This window comes from Quercus lobata, chromosome 10, assembly GCF_001633185.2.
Source record: "Quercus lobata isolate SW786 chromosome 10, ValleyOak3.0 Primary Assembly, whole genome shotgun sequence".
Taxonomy (NCBI): Eukaryota; Viridiplantae; Streptophyta; class Magnoliopsida; order Fagales; family Fagaceae; genus Quercus; species Quercus lobata.
In genome coordinates, this window is record NC_044913.1 from 38,375,661 (window position 1) to 38,402,619 (window position 26,959).

The window sequence follows — 26,959 nt, forward strand, 5'->3', positions numbered from 1 at the left end:
AGGTTTTATGATGCTTTGTATAAAAACAAATGTGGTTGATAACTGATTTTGATTTTAGAAGAATACTGAGTTTCAAAGAAAGCTTTGAATTGTGTAAATACTAAAAAAGCATCAGATTTAGCTTTAAGCAAAAATAACCATGTGTACCTAGTAAAGTGATCAACAAACAACACATAGTATTGATATCCATTAACAGAAGTGACTGGGGCAGGACCCCACAGATCACTATGAAATAATTTGAACTGTGCAAAAGCTTGAAAACAAGATTTGGGAAATGGTGATCTATGCATTTTCCCATGTAAGCATTGCTCACAACTCATTAAGCCTAATTGAGAAGTGTGATGAGGTACATTTAAAGAAGGAATTGCATTATGTAAAACTTGAAAATAGGGATATACAAGCCTTGTATGCCATAGCATCCAGCTGGAATTAGAATGGCTAGTTGATGAGACAATGGTTGGCTACGGGATAAACACCATTCTCACTCCTGCCTTGGTAAAGAACCTTCCTGGAGATTAAATCCTAAATTGAGAGATTGGTTTCATCAAAATAGCACCAACATTTGTCATCTTTACAAATTTGATGCACAAAAGCTAGATTTGATGAAATACTAGGGACTCTAAGAACATTTTTGAGTTGAAAGAAAGGGGAATTGAGGAGTTTGTAAATATGTGTTACCTGTGACTGGCCATTAGTCACTGTGAGATGATCTTGTCCATCGTAAGGTTTTGGATAGGATAGATTGTTAAGACTAGCAGTGACATGCTCTATTGCTACAAAGTCAGCAAGCTAGGCTTCTTGTGTGTGAGCAGCATTGGAGGCAGACACCTTTGCATCAAGTTTGGTTGGAGGGGGTGTCTCCTTTTATATGCATAATCCATTCTATGGAAACAGTCTATAGCCAAATGGCCTAGTTTCCCACAAATCTGTCATAAAGGCCTTGTATTCTTAGATCTACCATTTTGAGAGGTATAGTACTTACTGAATTGGCTATTGTAGATCTATGAAAATTGCCTTTTCTACCATATAATGATATAGATTCTTGCTTTTTGTTCATTTCTATTCCAGGTTTTATGATACTTTGTATAAAAACGAACAAGTGAATGCACAAATGTGGGTGATAAATTTTAAATGGACACTAATGCTTTATATAAACAAATTTGTTTAATTTCATATTTTACTTAATAGAGCATTAAAATAGTCGCTAAGATTAGAGCAGATGAAGGCTATTACGGCTATAGAGCAGAAACTTGCTAGTTTTTGTGGAAGAGTTCAAATGGCCCAATGAGTGAATAGCTTGTGTAGGGACACGGTTTTTAACGATCCAAGAATAACATTGGGATCGTATGTAATGGGCCCGAACAATATAATTTGTAGAGAATGGGCTTGAAAGGCTTGCCCTTGGTTGCTGGGTAACGGCCTTGTCCTAGTTTAACGGGAGCTCATACAAAGGTAGGTTTAGCCTGAATAGCTAAGCCTTACATCGATGTGGCTTGAAGGGTTTGACTCCTCGGACTAATCCGAGGAGCATCACATTCTCACCATTCTTCTTTTTTTCTAGGATCCTCCACCCCTCTCAGCTCTCTTTCCCTTTTATACTAGTGTTTACTTCTCGTTCTTCATCTAAGTGTCAGTTTTTCCTTTTTTAGGCGTAATGACTCGTCCTATCAATCCACACATCAAAGTGGTTGGGAAAAGTTAAATAGCAAGGTCTGCAGTATGGGCTTGTCAGACGCAGAGCTCCACATTACGGTGTTGGCAACTTTCTTCCTTGTACTTCTCTTGTACTGAGTTTGTCCTTTTCTTCAGGCGTTTTGTGAGGTGTTGAGCGTGAGATCGTCCTCGGCCACATCCTTGGGCTTTCAAGGAGCTTTCATTGCGCGTCCTCAGTAGTAGGGCTCCTCGGCCTGGGCTTTGGGCCCTTAACACAAAATGGGCTGGGACCTCAGATTTCGGGTCCCACAGCTTGGGATGTCATTTGCGGTAACCTATCGCAACAAAATGATTCGTTGCAATATATTTCCAAAGCCAATTTATTAAAAAAATTTGTTGCAGTAACCTATTGCATCAAACATTTTTGTTGCAATAAGTTTTCCGATTTACTCCCACCATATTTATTACAATTAAAAAAATTATTGCAAAAAATTATAGCAGCAATAAATTTCATTGCAATAATTTTTTTTAATAAAAATAAAAATATTTATTGCAACAAAACAACATTGCAATGAATTTGTTGTTGCAATAACCTATTGCCATAAAGTTTATTGTAACAATGGGCAACAAATTTTTTTTTTCATTTCAATAGTTTATTGCAACAAAAAAAATTCACTGCGAAAGAGTTTTTTTTTTTTTTTTTTTTACAGTATCTATATCATTATCACAAAGGAAAAATAATACAAAAAACCAATATTTAAACAAAATCTAATATAAAACAAATATCTTTAATAAAGTATGTATTGGAAAAGGTTTAGGGCATTCATTTATGATACATTTAAAAATAGTTTTTTTTTTTTTTTTGGGTACCTTTACAAAGATCAAAGATGATTTTTAGGATTAAGATCCCATGCAATACCCAGGGTATTGCACGGTGTGCAATTCTATCAATCTAGACTGTCGATTTAATCTAATGGTTATAAAGTTGACACCTCATATAAGAAACGTTAACGATCCGCATGATTCACCTTTCCTCTTTCCTTTCTCTATTCTTCTGTCTTTAGTTTGTCCAAATTTTAAAAACACACACACACTCACTCTCTCTCTCTCTCTCTCTCTCTCTCTTTCTCTCTCGTGCACCCATGGCCGAATCTCCATCATTGCTACTAGCCACTAAGTCCCACATCACCACCACCAGCAGTGCTTTTTGATCTGGCCCTCTCCTCTCTTAAGTTCTGTCGTCTCACTCTCTAGCTCTTCCTTTCTTTGTTTTTTGGCCGAGCTTCTCCTTGCGTCCACACTACTTATGACCTTTATCATTATATTCATTATATGTCCTTTCGATTTTGAGTGCTTGACAATGCTTTAAGTGCATATAGATTTTTCTTTCCACTCAATTTTTAAAATTTTTATATAAGAATCGTTCAGACCCTAAGTTATCTTGCAAATGGACCTTACCTGTATTGCTACCTTGTTGTTGGTGAGGGCAAAATTTATAGATTTCTAGCTACATAAGACTGGATCATCCCTTTTACTACTTAGAAGCTTAGGGGCTGTTTGGATTGAGTTTTTTGATAACTCAATTCTCTGTTTCCATAACTCATAACTCAAAAATGGTGGGACCCATAGTAAAAAGGTTGTTTGACCAAATGATAACTCTGTTTCTATAACTCTGTTTTCATCACTCAATTCTCTGATTTTTGAGTTATGAGTTATGGAAACTGAAAACAACAAAAGGCTGTTTTCAGTTTCCATAACTCATAACTCAATGGCATTTCCGTAAATAAACACACATGAGGGACCCACAGCCGCAACTTTTGACCACCTTTTTTTTTTTTTTTTTTTTTGGGTTGGCGTTGGCTGTTTTTTTTTTTTTTTTTCTTTTTATTTTTCTTTTCCTGGGTTAGCCGTTCAGTTTTTTTTTTTTTTTTTTTTTTCCTGGGTTAGCGTTGTTGTTTTTTTTTTTTCTTTTTCTTTTTCTTTTCCTAGGTTGGCTGTTCGGTTTGGTTTTTTTTTTTTTTTTTTTTTTATTATATATATATTAGCTTCGGTGAGTTGGGTGCTAAAAAAAAACACTGTACTGACTGACAGGTGTGGGACCCATGAATAGTGTGAAAAAATTGAGTGATGAAAATAAAAGTGATGTTGCCAAATGAGTGTGAAAAAATGAGTGATGAGTTATGAGTTATGAGTGATGGAAATTGAGTGACGGAAATTGAGTGATGAAAAAGCCTTACCCAAACAGGCCCTTAGGTACTTTTTATGTTTTTTTTTTTTTTCCTTTTCCTTTTCCTTAATTTCTTTGTCAAAGATCATTCCTTCTAATTGCAATTTAACCATAAAAAATATGAAAAGGAACCAACATGCTGATATAGATATCTAAATAGTGATAAAATCGCTTTCAAGGAGGTTAAGTACCGCGCACTCTGCCTTTATGAGAAAGAACCGACATGCTAATATGTCATCTAAAGGGAGTACGGATCACGGAACTCACATGGAGTGTGAGGGTTTTTGATACAATAATATATACGTTGTTACAGTAAACAATTTACTGCTTCGAATATCTTATAATAATAAACTATTACTTCACAAATCTTATTGCAATAGATTGCAAATAATTGGCAAAAATAATTTAGATCAAACTATTGCAATAATATATTCGTTGTTATAGATAATTAATTCATGTTTGTCATTTCAATATATTATAAAATAATTAGTATCAAGTTATTGCAATGATATTTTAATATTTGTTATTGCAATAAATTGTAAAATAATTTATATCAAGTTATTGCAATAATATATTAATATTTGTCATTACAATAAATTGTCATGTTTCTCTTTGGAAAGCACTTCTTAAGAGCATCAGTCCTTGGAAAATAGAAAAAGTGCCAACTTTTACACATTTTTGCTAAGAAACAACCCACATAAGTGGAACACCCTTGCTAAATAAACTCACTGTGGCAATAATTTTGTTAGTTGGCCGGATTTAGAAGAATATGTAAAAATAGCATCTCGAGTTTTTAAAGCTCGAGTTCGTTGTTTTCATTATCCCTTACGTGGACAAAAATGCCACGTGGAGCCACAATAAATCGAGTCTATAAGACTCGATTTCTGGCTACCACTGAAACAAAAATCAGAAGCACTTTCAAACGGCACATTTACAGGAACCCTTTCAACCTCACTCACTCTGTTCCTCAAACTCACTCTCAAACTCCGCCCTCTCTCACTCAATCACTCTCACTCTCAAACTCACTCACTCACTCTCAAGCCGTTCGTAGCCTGCCATTCGTAGCCCGCCGTTCGTACTCTCTCTTTTCAGGTTCTGGGTTCTCTTTTTCTTTTTTTTCTTTATGCGATTTTTTGATTTGTGTGATGGGTATTGTAAATTTGAGTTCTTTTCTGTTTTGGGTTCTTGAAATTTTGGGTTTTTGTAGCTCAGTGTTAGTGGTAGCACATCTCATGAAAGAAATAGAGACTCACTGCACCTAATAATCTCTTACTTCTATTTTGGTCACATAAACTAGAGAAATTAAACAAAGGTAATACAAAAACAACAGCTTTAGAGATTTCCAATGCCACAGATATATATATATATATATATATATCAATAATACAGGTTTAGTGTATCATACAATCCTCAGCCTTTAGTGGGAATGCTTTCTCTCTCTCTGACAAGATAAAGTTAGGAACTTTACTGATCAACAACATGGTTTACGCTAGACATATTTAGTACTTAGTAGTATCAATTTGTTGCATGAGTCCTGCTTATTAGTATCATTTCCATTTGTTTCAAATGGAGAAGGATAATTATCGTAAAAATTTAGTCTTTTACAAATATAAAGGTGTACATTACATGTTGCCACATTGCCACATCATTTAAAAACAAATACCATCCTTAATGGGTGGAATGCAATTGTTAAATGACATGGCACATATACACCATCATGCATTGTCATCATCAGCAGTATTGACACCACATAACCTCCATCACTACCATATCATAACTTGGTTCTCCACTACCAAATTCATGAAGTTAAACAAATTCATGAAGTCTAAAGAAACTTCATACAAACTAATTAAAGTTACAATCATTAGTAAGCAGGTAGATTCATTAAAAAAACAAATCAAAGTATATCCGATTTACCAGCCAAGGCATCAACGGTGGGTAAATATCCCTTACAGATGATCAGCAAGAAAATGGTGTAATTTCTTCCTTTTGGGAGAACAAACAGGGATATTTGAGTGGAAACTACCATCAGCAATTGATGCAGCCATAGAAGATTAATTTGTTACTACTTTGCAAATTCTTCTATTTATGACTTATTTTATGGGGCCCACATGTGAAGTCCAGTTGAAGTAAAAGTCTTACAGTTTTAAAGGACTAGTTATATGTGTCATAAGCTAACATTTTTTAATTTGGGTTTTTATTTAACAAGTTATGGTCAATTATGTATTATGGGCAAGATCATAATTACAACAATCCTTGTGAATTAAGTGTATTTAATAATTTGTTTGAGTCTAGAATTTGTTGAGATCCTAAGTATCTCAAGTTTTATTTTCTTCGAGTCCAAGTTAGTATTTTATTAGCTATTACCTTATTAGGATTTTAATTTACTTGTCAAACTAGGATTCCTAACGCTACTACTACAAGAAAGAGTCCTTATATATTTTTGGTTATGTGGAACCTCGTCAAGGAAGAGCCCTTTGGACCCACCCCTAGTGTGTAAACCTCAGATACAGAACCCCACCCACCATAATAGATGGAGTCCTTATATATATGTTCAATGTACTAGAAGAATAGATGGAGTTAATTATTCAAAATATTGTGTGTTTTGAGCATTGAGGCATGATGGCCTTCGTGTGTTCTTTTCTCACTTTCTCCTCTCATTTCTTCTTCTGTTTCTTTTACTACCATTTGTGGATACTGTTCATACAGCCCTTGAATGCCATCCATTACTCTCCTTATCTTCATCCTCACAATCCCAAGTCAAGCCCTTTCTCTTGCCTATCAAAATCATAAAAACCACATATTTTCTCTACTAAATAACCATTAAAAAAATTAAATAAAACCGTAGCCAATTTGAGCCTTAACCTTTTCTCTAGAACTCTAAACCCTTGATCTACAAATCCTCCTCAAGCCACCACAGATACATGTGGAAAAATTCCCCATTTTGTCCTCAATCGAAAATTTTTGGGCTAGCTTTTCCTCAATTTTAACTTTTGAATACATAATCAGCTTTAGAAGATATTTCACCATCACATAAGAATGAGGGGTGATGCACAACCGTTAAGAAGTTTCAGCACTATACTAGGTTTCTTGATGAATTCTTGAATAAGGATTATTGTTTATGAGTTTAGGTTAGAAAAAGTATGAATGTTGACGGCTGTTTGGGGGCTGAAACAGGGGATAAACAGAAAATAACTTAAATAAAACACTAGGCAATCACACCTAGGTCTTCCTAAGCATCACACCTAGGTTCCTTGGCATCACACCTCAGAGAAGTTTGCATCACACAAACAAAGCTTAAAATAAACTGCTGAATTTTATTAATCAAAATATTCTAAAATAACATGACTACAAAAGAGTATTTATATAGAGACTATAGTTATCCTTTTCCTAGTAGGACTTGGACTCTAAATAACCTATTCCTAGAATGAATAGGAATACTAATAATAATTAAATAAAAGACTTAATAATATGTAAACATAAAATAAGACTCATGGGCCTTTGGTACGGCCAAGGAGCTGTAATAGAACTTAATTAAAACTGATCCAGCAGCTTCTCAACCTAAAAGACTCAATACTAATAACTAAAATGACCTATAAAAGGTGCAAAGAAGGTCCGACATCAAAACTAGACCACAATTCTTGAATCTTTGTATATTTAATCATCTTTTTACTTGAGCTCTTCCTTGTCCTCATCAAGGGGAAAGCCAAAAGGTTCAAAAGATTTCCAACAATCCATGAAAAGTAAAGATCCTAAAGTATGCATCTTAAAATATATTCAATATAGCTACAAAGTGACACAAGACAAAAGTGCATGAAGGTCAAAAGGAATGGCAATCTAATTACACCAACATAAGAAAGAGTAACAGAACTATACTAAGAAAAATGAGCAAACAAGAACAGATAGTACTCAATTTTCCAGAATAATACTTATAACTTGGCACAAAAGGTGAAAAACAATAGTAATCACCTAGCTACCCACTAGACAACAAAAAGAAAACCAAACGGTACAAGACCCTTGAAAAAAAAAAGCAGAAATGGGAGAGGCATCAGGTGTCCAAGATTACCATTTAACAATATAACACCAACTTGCCTTCTGCTCTTCTCAAATATCAATGGCCGTGTAATTGACTGAATGATGAGAGGCCATTCAGAGCAATTTTTGCTAGCATTGAACAGTAAGTAACTAAAGTTTGAAAACATAAGACGGAAGCATTAGTCAAATCAGCATAGCACCCACTTCAGTCAGATTTCCATGATTAGGTAACAACTGCTTCGCGTCAATACTTCTAAATGTTTCAGATACTTAACAATGATATGGAATTTCTTTAGATACTTCCATCACATCAGATGCTTCATAAATGTTTCAGAACTTTGAAAATACTTTAAGGAAAGTAATGGGATAAGCATCGGGTACACCATGATTGGTAGGATGTGACCCTTTTAGGCGATGAAAAGGATATAATTGTAAGGAGAAAAAAAAGGTATGAAAGGTTTACAACATATGATTAGACATGCAAAACTAGGGATGTTGCATGCTTAGAATATCACTTGCACAACAATAGTAAATCAAATTAAAAATTTAACAAAAGATTTACACACACATATATAAGCTATGTTTTTCTTTTATTTGCTAAGCTACACTTGTGACAAGTCAATCTTGAACCCAGATTTTTATGGGGAGAGGAAGTGCTACTTGAGCTAGAGCTCATTGGCATAAACTAATACTGTTTGTCACTAAATCCTTGCTTGTGAAAATAAAGCAACATTTTCATAGTAGAAGATGAATATAGTTCTCATTAAGGCATTTTCACCGTTTCACAAGATGTATTAGTTGAGCTGCAGAAATGTTGTTTAACTATTTGAGCAAGTCAATTAAAATCCATACTACAAACATAGGTATTTGAGCTAGAAACTTTCAGGTGGAAGGATCTGTTTTTTCATAACAGAGTACCTCTTTTTTTTTTTTTTTTAAGTAGTAGTAGAGACCTGAATTTTAACAACTGACTAGTAATAAATATTTTACCTAATAAACTCTGCATGCTTCAGACAAGCAGGTTGTTTCTAATTTTCCTTTTAATTGTTAGATTTAATGTTTCTTGTATTTTATGCAGAGAGATAGATAAGTGGACATAGGTAGAGAAATATAAAGTTATCACTTCTTAAGAGTTACTTCATTATTGGGATTCAAGCGCAAATCTTCCATCAATATCAGCTCTATTATTCAACTCCTCCCTAGAAAATGTTCATTATTTCAAAATCACAAAAATATGTTATGGGGAGAAGCAAAGGACTATAACATAAAACAAACAACTGGTAGCAAAAAGGGAGAAGCAAACCTTTACAAGATCCTCTAGCATGTTATTTCAATGATATACAGATATCATGAGTCTGCACAGCTGCGAAGGAACTGAATGTAGATCCATGCCAATTTTCTGTACCCAAACCTTGTGTGCTTCCTCTGCTCTATGGTCCATATCTAAAGCTCGTATTAGTTGCCCATATGTTCCCAATGTAGTTCCCTAACCCTTGCTTAGCATCCATTTAATCACCTAGGAGAGATTAACAAAGGACTATAACATATAAATCATAAAAGAAAAATAATGAATCAGTCTTAAATATATATATATATATATATATATTCTTATCATTGAAACAGAAGTTTAAAATAATTAAATACTATTTTTCCAGTTCTCAAAAATAGATTAGAACACAACCCAATATTTGCATGCTGCAGAATTATGAAAAGTTTGGAAAAAGGTTGCACAAACATGAACTGGAAACTTATTTCTGCAAGTTAAATGCCAAAAGAAAAGAGGGGGGGGGGAAGAGAGAGAGGGCCACAAGAGCCTTTGAAATGCTGAGGTGGTAATAAGGATTCCTTAATGTGACTCATTTTATTACTTACTTAAATCTGACTTTGTGTAATACAAGTCCCAGATAGCTAGTCTCAACTTTCCTTAAAGCATAAATATGTATGTATGTATGTGTTTTTAAGTCTCAGATAGCTATTCTCACTGTCCTTAAAGCATAAATCAGTTTCTAATAATTAGCTGCTTGTAAATACCCTAACCATCCTAACAATTGGTTCTTGACGAATATCTGCTGCAGAAATAAATTGGTTCTTGACGAGTATCCTAACAATTGGTTCTCAAGAAAATAAATTGCATGTACATGGAAAAACAAAACATATTTGTAATATTTACTATATATTAAGAACAAATAATAGTAATATAAATCTATAGTTGACATATGAAGGCCTCAATCACCAAAGCATAAGTTGTCTAATACCTTAGCCAAAATACAGTACTGGTCTCTAAATTTTAGCCCAAGAGTGATTTTATCGTTGAAGTTTAGCGCCCCTTCAACACTTGGCTATTGCGTTTATTTAAAAAAAAAAAAAAATTCATATGGTTATACTTACCATATTCATAATAAAATTGATCTTGTCCTTTCTCGGAACGTTCTCCCCAATTTGATGCCCTTGTACAGCTCTATTAGTCTGATCTGGAAACTAACTCTTAGCTGGGCCGTCACACATTCATCCTAGAACATCACAAGTCATTGAGACAAACCATTAATCAAATCCCTTAGATTCTCATAAGTCTACGAAAGCAGCAGATTTGCGAAACTGAATTTTCAAAGCAGCAGATTTGCAAAACTTCAGACTTGCTATAAAAACCTTCTCTTTTCTTTTATCCTTTTGTCGTTGTAAATTGTAATGTTGTAACCATGTGTCATTTAAGTGCATCATGCTTATGAACCTCCTGAACAGATGATAAGCAAAAGAGCCATGTTTAGCAACAATTTTCTAGTTTAGTTGTATTTGTTGTCTTTGTAGTGGGTAGTGGTTTCAACTTTCAAGTGTAACATGTATTTAGTTGTATGCTCACATGTAACGGGTTCGATATAGTTAGAAGTTCTTTGTCAATGACATTTGCCTTTAATTTTGTGAGTAGAATAAACTATCTTTTTTTACTTTTTATTTTGTCATATGCACTGTTCATAATGATAAAAACGTAGACTTGACAAGGATTCAGTAAGTATTAAAGATTGTAGATGTAGTTACTAAATCCAAAAGGCTTTAATAAATTATGACTTGACTTTGGACACCATATATAACAAGTGGAAAATGAGCAAAGGTGAATAGGAATGTAGAAGGCCTACAAATTTGATGTTAAGGGCCATCCTCTTACATGGTCCGTTGGTCACATTTTGCTAATGCTCTTGAAGCCTGAATGTTTCTGTAACTCTTTCTTTTTCACTTCAAATTTATGATTCCAACAAGTGTAAACTTTTATTTACCTACATGTTATTTATGCACTTCTAATGTTTAACTGTCATTTGAATCTTCTATATATATATATATATATATAATTTTGAAGGTGATGGAATGAAAATATATGAACTCTTATCAGACATTGGCACAGAGAAATTGGGGTTTTCATAACCTTTTTAATTGTCTATACTCTTTGCAGTATGGAGCCTCAGATCGATGAGGAGCTAGAGATCTTGCACCCCGGTCCGCGTCAGAGGTCAGTGTTGACGCGACAACCATATCATCGATCAGAGGCCATTTGGAATGGCGAGGTGAAATTTCTAGTTCTAATAACCGCTTTAATTTTTACGTTGACTTTGACTTTTAGTTAGCAAGTTCTTTCAAAGTTGTATTTCTAGTTCTAACAACCGCTATAATTTTTATTGATTTTGTAGGACCCGGGCCCACTTGTGTGCCGTGGTCGCACTAAGGAGATGACAAATGTTTAGATGCAAGATAATCGGGTGATTGACATTATCAAATTGCTAAGGCTGGAAGGATTATTTAGAGCCCCTTCCAAAGAGATAGATCATTGCCTAATATCGGCCCTAGTTGAGCGATGGCGGCCGGAGACTCATACGTTCCATGTTCCACATGGTGAGATGTCAATCACCTTACAAGATGTGGAGGTGATTTTCGGACTTCCTATAGACGGTGAGGTCTTGGTTGGGCCGACTACTGTGGAGGATGGGGCGTGGAGTCAAGTGTGTGGGGAGTTGTTTGGTTTTACTCCGCCGAATGACAATAAAACTTTGGTGGGTCAAAGAATTCTCATCAGCCGACTTGTTGAGGCCATTGCAGCGCCACTGCCTCATGACGCAATAGAGATTCAGATACACCAGTATGCTCGGTGCTATATTTTAGCGCTAGTAGGGGATAAACTTTTCATGGACAAGTCAGGAGATAGGGTGCATCTGATGTTCCTGGAGTTCATGCACAACCTTCGTGATCCACGGTAGTATAGTTGGGATAGTGGTTGCCTGGCCTGGTTGTACAGGGATTTGTGTCGGGCAAGCGAGAAAGGCGCATCGCAGTTTGGTGGGGTGTGCACCTTGGTCCAGTATTGGGCATGGGCAAGGTTGTCATGCTTGTGCCCGAGGATAGAGCCCCCACCTGGATGTGATTATGGCCCATGGCCATATGCTCCACTTGCATTTAAGTAAGTTTTTTCCTAATATTTAGTGTGTTATGCAATGTACTCTTCTTAATAACTAAATTGTATTATCGTTCTTATGTTATTCGCTCGTAATTGTAGGTGGGTGCGGGTGCCAAGCCCGAAGAGTAGGCCATCCAGCACGGCCTTAGTCCACTATCGCGAGCAATTAGTGACAATGCAGCCAGACCAGGTAATAATATTCAAAAATTCGGTTTGGTTATAATAATTTCCCTTAAGAATATGATTGCTTCATCTTTTAACATATCTTTTGTTAAAATTTTTGTTTTTCCCTTTATCTATGTATTCTCCCTTGTTTCACCTTTTAAGATGCTATGATAATTGTTTTTTGTTTCTATTGTAGATTGTGTGGCAGCCATACGAGGCAGACTTCGGCCACCTTCCTGAGTTCTGCGTTGCAGGGAGGGATACGTGGACAACAAGCATGCCGCTTGTGTGTTTTTTCATAGTAGAGAGACACCACCCGGACCGTGTCCTTCAACAATTTGGGTTGGCGCAGCAGCGGCCTGACGATGTTGTCTACGATGATAGACTGCATAAAATAGACTTACGTGGGAAGGTGGAAAGGAATTGGAGGGAGGAGCATGGACCGTATATCATTTCATGGGAAATGAGACGACAACAAGTTTGTCATGCACCTCCTCAGATTGGTGAGATGCCCCGCGATCATGCCTATTACATCTGGTACCGTCCGGTCACTCGAAAGTATGTCGACTGCAACAGTGCTAAATTAGATATAATGGTAATGTGTTCTAATTAGATTTTATTGCCTATTTCGTTTTACTTGAGTACATGTATGAACGTAGAATCAGTTTCTATGAATTTTTCAGTAAATCTGATTAAAGAATTTCTGTTACATATAGTATTCTAATAAAACTGTTAGTTTTTAGTTGAGTATTTTAGTAGATTAATAAGTACTATATTATCCATTCATTAATTGATACATAACTGTCTCAAATATGATTGTACTGGTTCTTTCTCCGTTTCAGATTCAAAGTCATTTAGCGCTATTGGCGATGCTTCCTGAAGGCAGCGAAGCTCACAACCATGTCCGGCGTGTCCTAAATAATGTGGCTGGACTTGGTGGTGGTCCTGCAGCAAATGGGCAGACAAACAATGGGCATGAGACTAAACCAACAGCTACTGCAACCCCAAGCACAAGTGCAACACCCGTAAGTACACGAACCCGTGCTCAGCGTGCTATTGCAAACCCAAGCACAAGCGCAGCTAGGGGCCGTGGTCAGCCTGCTACAACAAGCCCAAGCACAAGTGCAACCAGGGGCCGTGGTATGTCTGCTACAGCAAGCCCAAGCACAAGTGCAGCCAGGGGCCGTGGTCAGCGTGCAACAACCCCTCAGGTTGTAACTAGTCCTGAGATGCCTGCACCCATCCCGCACTCATCTCCTCAGCCTGAGGTCTCTCCACACATCCTAGATGCATCTCCTCAGCCCGAGGTCCCTTCACCCAGCCCACCTTCGTAGCCCGATTTTGATCTTAGTATTGATCAAAATGTGACCCCTCCTATACTCCCCGAGACACCCTCTTACCCACCCACCAGCTCTACTGCACCCACTCCTGGCCTCTACATAGAGCATCATTACCCACCTACTGCATCCTCATCTGACCCTCTGGAACCTCCGGTTGGGATTGACACTCTACAGCCACATACTGATGTATCAGACAAGCATCCCCCTCATCAGCCCTCACCCCCACGAGGTAAACCGCAACGCACTAGAAGAGCACCCACTTGTGGGATAGGTGGACACAAAATAGGACACCGAGGCAACTCTATGGTATGATAACATTAATTAAAATGTAATGATATATTTTGTAGTTCACTTTATTCTGATCATTATACCGAATCTTGATTGCATGCATCTAATGGAATTTGCAGCATGATGATGAGCCTAAGGATGATGCCCTGCAGCCTCCTCCCCCGTCCAAACATTACACGAGGGTTAAAAAATGCAAAATTGGTGAACCTTGAGTAAGTGCTAAAGTCATGGAATTGGACCATAATATCGACTTTTTAATATGCATTAGTGAATTCTTTTAATTGATGGATGGAGCTGCCCTTTCTAAGATTAGAGATTAATGAATCTTTATGCTTCTAACACAATATGTTTTATGTATTTTTGTTATAGATTTTGTTGTAAAATGAATCTTTAAATATATATAATTGTTACTGATTTTGTTCACCTTTACGCTGTGTATTGACTGCCTTGAGGACTCGATTTGTTGGTAGAGCAAGTTATTGATGGGCTTGATAAAGTTGTGATGACAATGAAGAAGGGTGAGTAAGCAATTGCATTTTTCCATATATAATGTGGGTTTCATACATGTACTTAGCTGCATTAATTTGAAATAGTTGCACTGCACCAAGTAATTTGCCTCTTAGTTCTAGGAAATAAAAGTGAGTAATTACTTTTGTAAGTCATTCTGCTGCTAAGTGTAGTAATATAGTCTTGTTTGGTTTTATACTGCAGGTACCACTTACTAGGAAGCAATGCTTATTGTTGATCGCTGCTGGTTGTTTAACACACTTTTTCTTTGATCACTTGTTTGAGGTATGTAGGACCTAATATGCTATGTTGCTGACCGTAATTATTGTTTGAATTTATTTAATTGGCTATGCTATTGAATTTTTGTTGTTGTTGTTGTTTGGAAGTGGATTTAGGTTTCAATAATGATGGAGAGGGCTGATTCTAGTAAAAAGCTATATTCGCGTCTGCATCTATGGGCCTTTACTCAGTTGAGGTATATTCTTGGTGCTACTGTTTTGCTTTGATTTGGGTTCCAAGTTGACTCTTTTGTTTTGTTTGTTTGTTAGTTTTCTCTACAATCTATAAGAAGCTGTCACTTATTGAGTTCTTCAAATTATGTATGACAGCGGTAAAAATAAAGATTAGATTTTAAAAAAATAATAATTTGCCTGCTGGGTTCTAAGTGGTTTGAGATTTTATTTTATTTTATTTTTTGGTTTTTCAATTAAAGTTGCTATTGGGTTCTTGTGACATGTGTTTGTTTCTCAAGTATCAACTTTAAAATTGAAGCTATAATAGTATAGGTAATTACTAAGACAAAAATAATGATTGGAATTTTTTTTTTTTTTTTTTTTTTTTTTTTTGAGCTAACTTAATGGTTGAGTATTTTGTTGTTGCTCATTTTGTACTGTCTTTCTTTGTAAGCAAGCCAAGCCCCAGTTTTTTGTTTTCGTCTTAATGAGGATACAATTACCTGGGATAATGGGTTTCTGTGATTTAATTAAGAGATTTGGGTATAAGTCAAAATGGGCACAAGGTTACATAATTTGTGGAGTAATGGCATGGCTTAATTTGTGTTTGTTCCTGGGTTATAGGCTTTTTGTCTAGGGCAGCACATGGTTGCTTGATTGGTAGAGTAGCTTGTAGAGGGTCATAAGGAAGAAACACATGGTTACTTGCTCATGGTTTCACTCATATTATGTTTGAACAAGGGCTACTTGCTGGGCTTGGGTGTATCTTCATGTATATTGTCATTGGAAAATTCTTGACTGGAAATTAATTTTCATCTGGTTATCTTTGTGAATAAATTTTCATTTATAAAAGCAAAAAAAAAAGGAAAATTCATTTTGAAGTCAGCACATTTTTTTATTGTTTTGGTTTTCCCTTTAGTTTCAAGTTATGTTTCTTCACATATCCTCCTGTAATAGTTGCTTCTTGAAATTCCAGGCATTGGTTTTGAATTTTTGATACACAGGTTTTTTAGCATATCAGTTGTTTTATTCTTCATTCTATGGCTTTCCTCATCAGCTGGATATTCATTATCCAAATTAAAGGTAAGATTAGAATCTTATGATAAAATAATTGCTTTTTATTGAGCTGCTTGCTCACTCCCCAAATTTGATTCTGTTTTCATCCCGCACTAATTTGCTCTTTTTCCCCCCTTGTCTAGGGATTAGTGGCTTCATCCTCTACTTCAAAAGAGGAACAAAAGGTTGATGCTAATTCTACATACTCTGTAGAATGGGATAACCATGGATGGTTTTATATTTTAGTGAGAGTTGCATTCTTCCTTTGGGTATGACAGTAATCTTATTTTTTAAGGTCTACTTATTATTTATTGACTTTTAGATATTGTACAGTACTTCCAAAATTTAGATCTTCATGGGAATTTTTGCTTTTTTGAAGGTTGCTCTACTTAATCTAATAACAATTTCTTCAACTTGGGCAAGAGTAATTGATGTCATGGACAGTGAGGTCTGTTTGCTGCCACAAGATATCTGATAACAAGTTGATATTTTGATTCATATTTAACTTGTTCTGTATTCAGTCAGGTTCAAGATTGTTTGGGTTCATTGGTGCTGGTGCCACAGTTGGCCAACTTTTTGGGTCATTGTTTGCCACCGGAATGGCTTCGTTGGGGCCATGTATGATTGCTTGTTCAGCTCCTTGGAAATTGTAAATTTGCTTAACTCTCTTTCCTTCTTGTTTTTGGTGGGTTTTAATCTAAGGTTGACTCCTTGCAGTTCTACTCCTATTTGCTGCTTTGCTAATGGAATTTGCTGCACAGTCATCAAAAGGGATAAACAAGGATGTATCCCATAATTCCCATCTTCCTGAGGAATTAACTCCCATCAGGTCAGCTATATCTCTAATTTTTTGATTGCATAAGTGACTAAAAGTTGGTAAAATTCTCTAGGTTGTGTTCATAATTTCTCTTGTTCTTTTCTTCTTTCATTTATTTGCTTCTTTTTCTTTGCGTATTTCCCATAATAACAGTCCTAGCCTTAATGTAGGTAAATGGCCTTGAATCTATATGCTGACATGTGGTTTATGTAATCTGAATAATAAATATATAAATGACAAGATTCTGTGTAAGGTTGCATAATAATCTATATGTATATTGTAAGGTTGAATAATAATCTATATGCACTACTATGTATATTGTAAGGTTGCATTTAATGTTTGCACACATGCAGAATTCTTTCAGCATCTCTTGTGTATATGTGTATATAAATATATATATAAATCATTGTTTGATAAGTAGCTTTTCTGGTACACTATCGGTGGCTCTTAGTCTTGACCAACAAAAATATATTTGTGTGCAAACCTTTTTCTTTTAAATGCAGTTTAAGTTGTTTGCTCTTGTTAATTTGTAGGGCCCTTGCAGATCAGTTGGAAGGCACCAAAGAGGAGGAACATAAAAAGTATCGTGGCATGGTGGTAGAATATATTATGGTACATGGATTTTGAAAGGAATAAAACTTTTATCCATGACTTTTCCCCCCTTTTGTTGAGAAAATTGATCTCACACTCTCCATTTCTCCACTATATGGTGTTCTTAACCATATTTAGTATTTTCTGAAAAACTATTTGTTTTTTATAAGTAAATTAACCATATGTTATTTATTCTTCCATAAGTAAATGGACTGCAGTAATTAGTGCATTTTGAGCTCTAATAAGCATAGAAGGGCTGAGAATTTACTCTAATTATTATTGGACTTTCTATTGATTGTTCTGAGTTGTCTCCTTTTGAGCAATATTCAGATTCTCATTAATGTGCTATTTCTAGGTTAACTGTTGTGGAGGTACAAGAGAAGCTTTTTGAAATCATTGTTTGATTGGTCCCAAACCATAGCCATTAGTGATTGGCATTCTATTATAGATTTTATTGATTCCCTTTCTTTTCATTTATAACGATTGGAGCTTGTAATCTTAATACTGTGTTCACATCTAGTGTGCATGAAAGTACTTTCTCTCTCTGAATAAATTTTTATTACTTGTAGGAAAATATATTGTGTTATAATGTAAAAATACTATTCAGGATTTGAACTGAAAACGTGATAGAACACAGCAAAAACATGGGAGACCAATCTTCCTGAAACTTAACCAGCGACCTCAAAGAGAGTATATGCAACTTTTGATAACTGACATGATGAAAGTTTCTATTTATGAACCATATTTTCTTCTGTCAAAATCTTTTTGTAATAACTTTTTTGGCTGGAAGAATTTTGAAACATGGAAATACCAGGTGGAGTTTTTACATTTCTATGAATTTTTTTTCTTTGATAAATACATGTCTATGACATTGTTGCTTTGGTTAATATGAAATGAATAATTAGCTATCATGAAACTTGAAGAGAAGCATAGCATGTTTCAATTGATTTTTGTTACTGGGTTGTGCTGCAAGAGGGTATTGTTAAAGTGGGTGTGTGTGACATACATACATGTGTGTATGTCTTATTGGAGATAGATACATAATGGTGCACGTAAACATTTAACTTTATTTATGAAACTCATTCCTTTTTCAGGTTAATAACAATATGACTGTGGATGGGATTGATTTTTACGTAACTGACAGTTTTGGTGAAGGGTTCTATGATTCTTGCAAGGATGTAAAGTTTGGTACCATGAATTCTCGGGCTATACAATTTATTGGTATTGGTGCTGGTGCTCAAAATTTTAAAGGTAATCTGATCCTTCTAAAATGGCATCCTTAGGATATGTGTGCAATATTTTTATGCTATAGTGGGGGATAGTTATTGAGACTTCTACTGTATGAATCATGTTTTTGAGTGTACACTTTGTGATAAGTAAAAAATATTCATTAGAAGAGCAAAGGGCCACAATCCAAGTATATGGGAAGTATACAAGAGATGTAAAAGGTTTCCCATGTCCTTGCCTATGCGAGAATGGCTTAGCCATCATCTATAGACCCCTCTGTGTTTGGCACAAAGTAATTTGCTGATAATTTTCTAATTGATTAGAAATTTGTGCAACTTATGGACTATTTTAGACCTTTTGAATTTGGAAGCAGATGGTCAATTAGTCATGATTACCTGTACTCTTATTCCATCATATGTTCAGAGACATTAATAAAAGCATGTATTTTGAAATTTTCACTTTCCTAGATTATAGTGTAGTATTGTGCTTGACTGCTTTCCAATCAGTTTTGCCATGTGTAAAAAAGGCATTACTCTATGATTGGGATAGATGAAAGACCTAGTTGATAGCTCCACTGAATACATGGTCCCTAGCTGTTAGTCAACTTTAAAGAATATATGGTCTTATTAGTATTCCTTTTAGAATCATAACTGATTTTGGATGGCAGTGTTGCAGAATGAGATATTCTTTGGTTAGAGAGTTGCATCTAAATGAGCCCAATAATTGGTTGATACAGATGACGTAAACGAAATTAGTTATTCTGGCCATATTATTGATCCAAATTGGGAGTACATGACTTTGGGAAAATAGTGGAATCAGAGTCTTATTTGAGCAATCAGAGTCTTTTACGTTTTCTTTATTTTGAGTGGGTGATACCTTCAAAGGTTACTGATTTGTTCCGTATGTTTGGAGGGCAAAGTAACGGATCAATATGGAATGCTACTCTACATATAACATGGGTGATTTGTAGAGAACAAAATGATATCAGTATGAGTGAATGTTTGCTTGTTTGCTTTTGGCTGCATCCTCATTTTTTGGGTTTATAAATAGATTTTCTAGACAAGATGAATCTTAAATGTGGTCTTTAGGTGAACCTTTGTACACATCATCTGTATACTTTACGTCCCTTTTTTTCCTAATAAAAAATTCAGTATTACTAGTGTTGCAACATGTGCTTGAGTATGCCAGGTCGTTTGTTTTTGGGGCAAATTTCTGTTTTATTTTTAATTTTAATTTTCTTTTAAACGTAGGACAGGCAACTCAATCTGATGTCATGTCACTTTGATTCCTGTTCTTCATTTTCCTGCTGTTTTTATTTAATTATTTTAAAACTTTTAACCTGGGGTTTGGTGTGCTCAAAAGGAGAATCTAATTAAAAAATTGATTATAGTTTGATCCTTTTTTGGTTTACCTGATACAATGTTGCAGTGGCTGTTGGTGATGTTATATATATTGAAGCAAATAGTGGAGCAGTAAAGAGGGTGGGCAGAAGTGATGCTTTCGCTACAGAATTTGACCTTCAAGCAGAAGAGTATGTTCCACTTCCTAAAGGAGAGGTTCACAAAAAGGAGGAGATAGTTCAGGTCTGTTTTCATTTAGCTACTAGTTCTTTTGTGTATGTTGCATATTCTTAAATTCATAAGTGACATACTGATTTATAATAATAGTGTTGGACATTTCCTGACTATGTGTGTTCCATATGAGATCAGGATTCAATTTCAAATTTTTGACTGTGAGTGTAGTTAGTAATTGCAGCATTTCTTTCATAAATGCCATATCGACATTGTGTGAAGCATATGCCATCAAAATATAAAGAATTTAAGCTGCATATTTGTTTGACCTATGAGGGAAATGCGTTACAGAAATTATCTGACGAGACGTAACTGACTCTTGAACTTGCTTGAATTTCTCTTATGACTGCAGCCGACCCAAGGATGATATAGCTAGAATTTAATGCCTCTTAAGTTGGTTGAACTTATCAGCTTGTGACTCTTGCTGGCTTAGTAAGTTGTTAAGCTTCTTATAGGATTTGTAACCATTAGGCCTGTTCTAAGTGGTAAAGTGGGGGGTGGAGTTGGGTGGTTCATTCAATCATATTTTGCTCAGCCAAAGAAAAAAAGGGAAAGAAAAGAGAACTGGGAGAGAGAGAAAGAGTGAGACTGAGCTTAATGTATATAAGCATTGCTTTTGGTTCATACATACTAGTTCTACTTTTTGTTTATCAGTAAATCCTATATTCTATGGTATCTTACTGCAGATACAAAGATGCTAGCAAAACTTCATTTAAATCCTCGACAAGACTAGAATGTATGATGCAAGACTATACAAAAACTTTGCCTCCATCAGCAAGAATTGGATTTACAGTAATTTATTCTTTCTTGAGTGAACAAGTGGATTTTCAGCAAGTTAAAATCACTTACAATCTGACGCATTTCTCAAAATTTGATTGCTTAGATGTTTAGATGGATTTGGTATTTTGCTCTCTTATAATAGCACTTCACATTGTTTTGTGACGGTGCATGCTATAAAGACATTGCCACTATTGTGGTGCTCATTGTTAACGCAATAGTTATTTTGTGATGATTAGGTGATGGATGCATGGCTTGCTTATGCACCTGTGAAGAACAACCCTGAGGATGCTGCTAAGGTAAGAATATTGTATAAATATTCTGTTTGTTAGCTATTCTGGAGGGTTTTCTGAAAAAAAAAAATAATGAAACTTCTTTTTTGACTAAGACAAGTTATAGTCTGATCTGATGGTTTATTAAATAATTTTTTTTATTTTATAAAAATGTCATACAGTGCATTTCCTTGATTGATGGCATGGGGATTTTATGATGTTGGAACTAATTAAAATTCATGCCATAGTATAAGACAGACTACCCCCTTTTTTCTATGACTGAATGTACATTTTACGTATGTTTATATGGTCAATATATGCTCCTCCATACAAGAGATCCTCAATTATCAAGTGGTAAACACAATGTGATGGTTTTGTTAAAGAAGATATTCGGAAGTTTTGCCTCATTTTATGCAAATTTGTGGTTAGGTCTGCACTTCCATTTTTGAAACAATTGTTTGAACCATCCTGAAAATTATATCATCCATATTACATATTTGTACCTATACATAGATTGCTTGATACAGTAGTTATGATTAATTCAATTAATATTCCCAAATTAACCACTGAGTGTGATCTACTATCATGTTACCAAGTGCCTCCAAAGATGTTAGATGCTTTTTAAGTCCCTGTATAGCTACGCTTATTTTGTTAGAAAAGGCAATTTCATCCAACTCTCAAAATGTTTTTGTGGGGTTCAAGGGAAACCTAGTTCTGCACCTCTTGTGGTGCTTGGACAAGTTCTGTTGTAGATGGGCTCAGTGGTGGGGGTTTACCTGCTTGGATGAAAATGGTGGTTAAATTGATTTTGTGCAAGTGATGGAGGTTGGTGGCATGTGTGACAGCGGTTGCTTATATATATATATATATATATATATATATATATATATATATTAATTCTTGTATGTGATGCCTTAATTACTTTGATCTTTTGTGTTTTTAGTGGTCTACAAACAATGATGCTTTTGTCATCTGGGCCTTACCTCATAGTTGCCTAGGAACCTTGACTTAAGTTACTTTGATGTTTTAAATTCTGAACAGGAATCTTATAAAAATTTCTGAATATGAATCTGTTTTCATGCAGAGGGACTGATATGAACTGTCCTCATGGCATACCTGTCGACTTGTTGGACCGGTTGGTTATTATCCGAACACAGACTTATGATGTTGCTGACATGATAAAGGTTCAACCCAAATTTTGTGTTCTCTCACTGCCTACAATTTCTCTTCAACTCCTAACCATATTATCATTGTCCACATACTGATATTTGTGGTCTTTGTTACTGTCAGATTTTGGCTCTCCGTGCAAATGTGGAGGACCTAGTAATAGATGACAAAAGTTTGGCTTACCTGGGTGACATTGGTCTACAAGCATCCTTAAGGTTTGGCTTAATCTTTAGATTTGCTGTTTCTGAGTCCCATCCCTCAAAAGATATTTAGTGACGCTTCTGTCATTTCTTCAGGCATGCAGTTCAGCTGTTATCACCCTCCAGTATTATGGCAAAAATGAATGGCCGTGACAATATCTGCAAGGTAATAATATGATTTGGATTAATCTGTAATCAATGTGATTGAAGATGATTTAAAATATTGCAGAATTCTTCTTCCATCAACTACATTAGTAATTTTGTTTCAATTTATATGATTTATAGGCGGATATTGAGGAAGTGAAAGCTCTCTATATGGATGCAAAGTCTTCAGCAAGACTTCTTCAAGCGCAGCAGGAAAAATACATTTCATGAAAATTCTAAACAATTTTCCCTGAATGTCAAAGGTAGTCTGCATTTGGAAGTAGCATTATTTAGGTTCGGTTAGCTTCTCTGTCGTGGGTTTTGAAAGAGCAGGAGGTTTTGGTCAAAGACTTTGGCTTCGTTGATAATTAATGTGTGTAAAGGCGAAATGTTTCAGAAGTGTTCCAAGCTACGGGAAATTTGTATTTGTCACATGAGTAGTGTCATGGTTATGCTGTCAGCAGCAATGCAAGTGGTGAAACTCTAGTTGTTGCACCATTCTGTTAATGAATGCATCGGTGTATGGAACTAGGCTTTCAAATACACTTCATATTTACCCTGGAAAATTACTAACCCAGTTATGTGATGATCACTAATTCTTTACTTTATTTACCAATTTTTATGCGAATCTGTGTGAGCTTTATTTACAGCATGGAAGTAGCCATTGCTTTATATTTTCTTCCTGACTCCTGTGCTTCACATGCTACTTGAAGAGATAGTGATCAATGGTAAATTGGAAGATATATATATGTTGCTCGAGTTGTTAAACCATTACTATATAAGTCCAATTTCAACATCAAACGTGGGTTTCCTGAAATTATGAAAGAAGGAAAAACTAATAATTTGGTTTTGATGGTGAATGAGATAGTATGTATCCTTTCATTCCTTTGCACATAGACATTCTTAAGGGTTATGTGTGGAGAGTATTGCAGGACATAATCATCCGAACTCGTCTATAGAGTGAAAGATTATTTTCTTATACGTAGGCAGATAAAAAAATAAAAAATTTGGCCAGGTTATTTCAATTACGCAAACTTAAAAATGCTCACTTTATTTTTATTATGCAAATACCAAAACACAATAAATTCTTTAATGTGTTTTCATTTTTTTTTTCTCGACCTCTTTCTTTCTCCTGCACTCTCACGCTCTCCTTCTTCTTCCTCTTCAGACTAACAACATTGCTCTCCCCAACCCTCGTTGTCACTTACTTTCACCCCAACCCTGCCACTATCAAAGCTTTGATCTGACAAACCATAAGTGGCTTCTATGTTGGCATCCACAACGGCTGCATCTCTTGGGGTGATGAAATGCTCGAAAACCCTCTCAACTTCAGCGGTGTGGCTAGATCACTAGCCACACCCCTCTTGCCCCCAACCACTTTCAAGAATGTTGCACTTTTCTCCAAGAAGTCACGATTGCCACCCAAAAGATTTTTTAATAATACATGTTAAGATATTTGCTCTTATTAATATATCATTGACATACTTAGTTGATTTGAATCCACAATTTCACCCTTTATGTTAAAAAAAGAAAAAAAGATGCTATTTAAAGTAGGGTTCATTAACAAAGTTTGTAATGACTTAGGAGTTATAAAACATTCATTTGATGCAAAATCTAAGAAAATTATAAAAAAGTGAAATTCGCGGCAAATAAAAAAAATTACAAAATTCTTTGTAAGATTAACTTAGTGGTAAAAAGTTCTTGTGACTCATCATACTTGTAAGGTTGAGAGTTATAAATTTGAGTAGTGACAAGCCTCATTGTTGTGCGGATGACCCAATACTATGATGAGTTGAGTTTAAGTAGATTCGGTGCAATAAACACACTTGTGATTCCTTTTTTGGACCAATGAATTTTTTTTTTTTTATAAATTACAAGAGTTGAGAAAAAAAAAATTAATCTCTTGTTTTTTCCCAGAATACAAGCTTGTTTCTTTGCCCGACCCGAGAACTCGGAACCAAGCCCCCTTCAAATAGAAACGTTATAGCAGATGAGGCGAGTTAGGGTTTTTCCTAGGGTTTAAAACTCAAGTTCCTACTGGGGAAATTTTTTTCCCCCAAATGCTCTGTGTAGGCCGAGAGTATAGGCCTAAACAGAGCATTTGGGGAAAAATAATTTCCTAGTAGGAACCCGAGTCTTTTCCTAGTGGGAAATTTTTTTTCCCCCCCAAATGCTCTGTTTAGGCCGAGAGCCTACAAAAACAAAGCATTTAGGGGGGAAAAAAAATTTCCCAGTAGGAACTCGAGTCTTTAGTTCCTATTGGGAAATTTTTTTCCCCCCCAAATGCTCTGTTTAGGTCGAGAGCCTACAAAAACAGAGCATTTGGGGAAAAAAAATTTCCCAGCTGGAACTCGAGTTCCAGTTGGAATTTTTTTTTTCCCTCCCAAATGCTCTGTTTAGGCTGAGAGCCTACAAAAACAGAGCATTTGGGGAAAATTTTTTTTTTCACTCCCCTAGACGTACAAAACTACTGAATAGGTAAAGCAGAAACTGGGAAATTGCTGAGAATGTAATTTATAAACAGTCATTAAGAGGCAGAGAAGCCGAGAATGTAAATGCACTTAAATTACATCAAAACGTGCTCTCAATAGGCACCAAACTATAGAAACTTTTACAGTCTCTGCATAAACATGGTTTTACAATGGAAATGCACTTACATCGCAGCAAAAGGCATTCTTAATATCAACATTCTAAACATGCTCAACCACGCTTAATTTGCAGTTCTAACCATACTACTCAAATCACAATCTTCATAAAGGTATATTGGATTAAGAATTACAAGTACATTCAACAAAAACCAAAAAGTTCACATAGCCAATACAACGTAGTCACTTTTCCTAAGATCGCCAATCCGCACGACAAAAACATCATCCATGAAAGCATGCCTGAAAAACATAGAGTAATCACGTTAGGAGACAATATAGTAAACATTAGGTAAACATGGAATGAACAACAATTATTTAACCGATGCATAACTTTTTGCCATCTACCTACCTACTCTGGAACATGACTGCTTGTGGAAGCGCCACGGGACTGCGGACATTTTCTACGATTATGCCCGGAAACATGACACAGTCCACATGTCTTCTTGGGTTGACTCTCTATCAAATTTGCGTCCTCCCTCCGCCATCCCGGTTCTCGATTCTTATTCCTCACCCCATCCATCTCATTCCTTATTCTTGACTTCACTGGTCGACCTTTAGCCTGCAACAATTCTGGATTAGGCAACCACTTTGGCCCCATGGGATCCCTCCACAACGACTGCGACTTTGGAACCACAATTGCATGCTCATAAGTGTTAAGGGCATTGTTCAAACCATAACATGGGTGAATATATGTGGTCGAATCAATATGTAAATAGTCACATACTCTAATTGCATGTGAACACGAGATCCCTATGTTTTGCCATTTCCCACAACTGCATGTTTTGCCATTTCCCTATGTGAAGTTGTGTATTTTTATTTTGTGGATCTCGAGACTATAAGACTTGAGATCCACAAAATAAAAATACACAACTTCACGTGCACAAAATAAATTAAATAAATTTGGTTAAAAATACAAGGATCTCGAGTCTTTAAGACTCGAGATCCAGGTGGCAATTTTGTCCACCTCAGCCAGTAGAAAATAATGGAAAGCGAGTCTTTAATGGTCGAGTTTTTAAGTGGATCTCGATTTTCTAAAACTCGAGATGCTATTTTCCTTTATTGTTTCAAACGTTGTCTAACTTACTACATAGAAAGGCTGAACAATGTTAATATGCTCAAAACCTCCACATCAGTGGATCTATAATATTGTACATATGTAAAAATACTAGGGGTAACCATGTAACTATATATTTCTATTTCATTATTTAAATATATTTTCTCTCTCCTCTCTCTCACTCCTTTCTCTGTGCCCCTGACTCTCTCTCTGGCCGACTCTCTTTCTCTCTTCCCTGCTTCAACCCAAAACAAACCCAAGCTGAAAACTCATCACAAATCTGATAATTGAAAACTTAAACAAAACAAACCAATTCAAACAAATCTGAAAACT

The 26,959-nt window shown here is 35.6% G+C and overlaps 1 protein-coding gene across 7 annotated transcripts in view; it reads left to right on the forward strand.

Annotated features, from left to right (window-relative positions):
- Nucleotides 1–23,576, forward strand: part of LOC115963003 — a 24,481-nt gene extending 905 nt beyond the window's left edge. The window contains exons 2-25 of one of the 7 annotated variants that reach the window (XM_031081886.1): nt 11,358–11,469; nt 11,593–12,356; nt 12,453–12,543; nt 12,715–13,113; nt 13,361–14,164; nt 14,266–14,358; nt 14,599–14,664; nt 14,858–14,938; nt 15,040–15,128; nt 16,110–16,188; nt 16,305–16,430; nt 16,541–16,609; nt 16,683–16,779; nt 16,879–16,990; nt 17,512–17,590; nt 18,664–18,820; nt 20,225–20,379; nt 20,720–20,799; nt 21,054–21,159; nt 21,384–21,443; nt 22,501–22,600; nt 22,707–22,798; nt 22,880–22,949; nt 23,069–23,576. In XM_031081886.1, the coding sequence (XP_030937746.1) occupies nt 15,058–15,128; nt 16,110–16,188; nt 16,305–16,430; nt 16,541–16,609; nt 16,683–16,779; nt 16,879–16,990; nt 17,512–17,590; nt 18,664–18,820; nt 20,225–20,379; nt 20,720–20,734 (960 nt within the window). In that variant the 5' untranslated portion in view covers nt 11,358–11,469; nt 11,593–12,356; nt 12,453–12,543; ... (4 more) ...; nt 14,858–14,938; nt 15,040–15,057 and the 3' untranslated portion in view covers nt 20,735–20,799; nt 21,054–21,159; nt 21,384–21,443; ... (2 more) ...; nt 22,880–22,949; nt 23,069–23,576. Of the gene's footprint in view, nt 1–4,797; nt 4,973–11,357; nt 11,470–11,592; nt 12,357–12,452; nt 12,544–12,714; nt 13,114–13,360; nt 14,165–14,265; nt 14,359–14,598; nt 14,665–14,857; nt 14,939–15,039; nt 15,129–16,109; nt 16,189–16,304; nt 16,431–16,540; nt 16,610–16,682; nt 16,780–16,878; nt 16,991–17,511; nt 17,591–18,663; nt 18,821–20,224; nt 20,380–20,719; nt 20,800–21,053; nt 21,160–21,383; nt 21,444–22,500; nt 22,601–22,706; nt 22,799–22,879; nt 22,950–23,068 lie in introns of those variants that run through there. The other 6 variants (XM_031081887.1, XM_031081882.1, XM_031081885.1 and 3 more) reach the window with 6 other exon arrangements.
- The last annotated feature ends 3,383 nt before the right edge of the window (nt 23,577–26,959 follow it).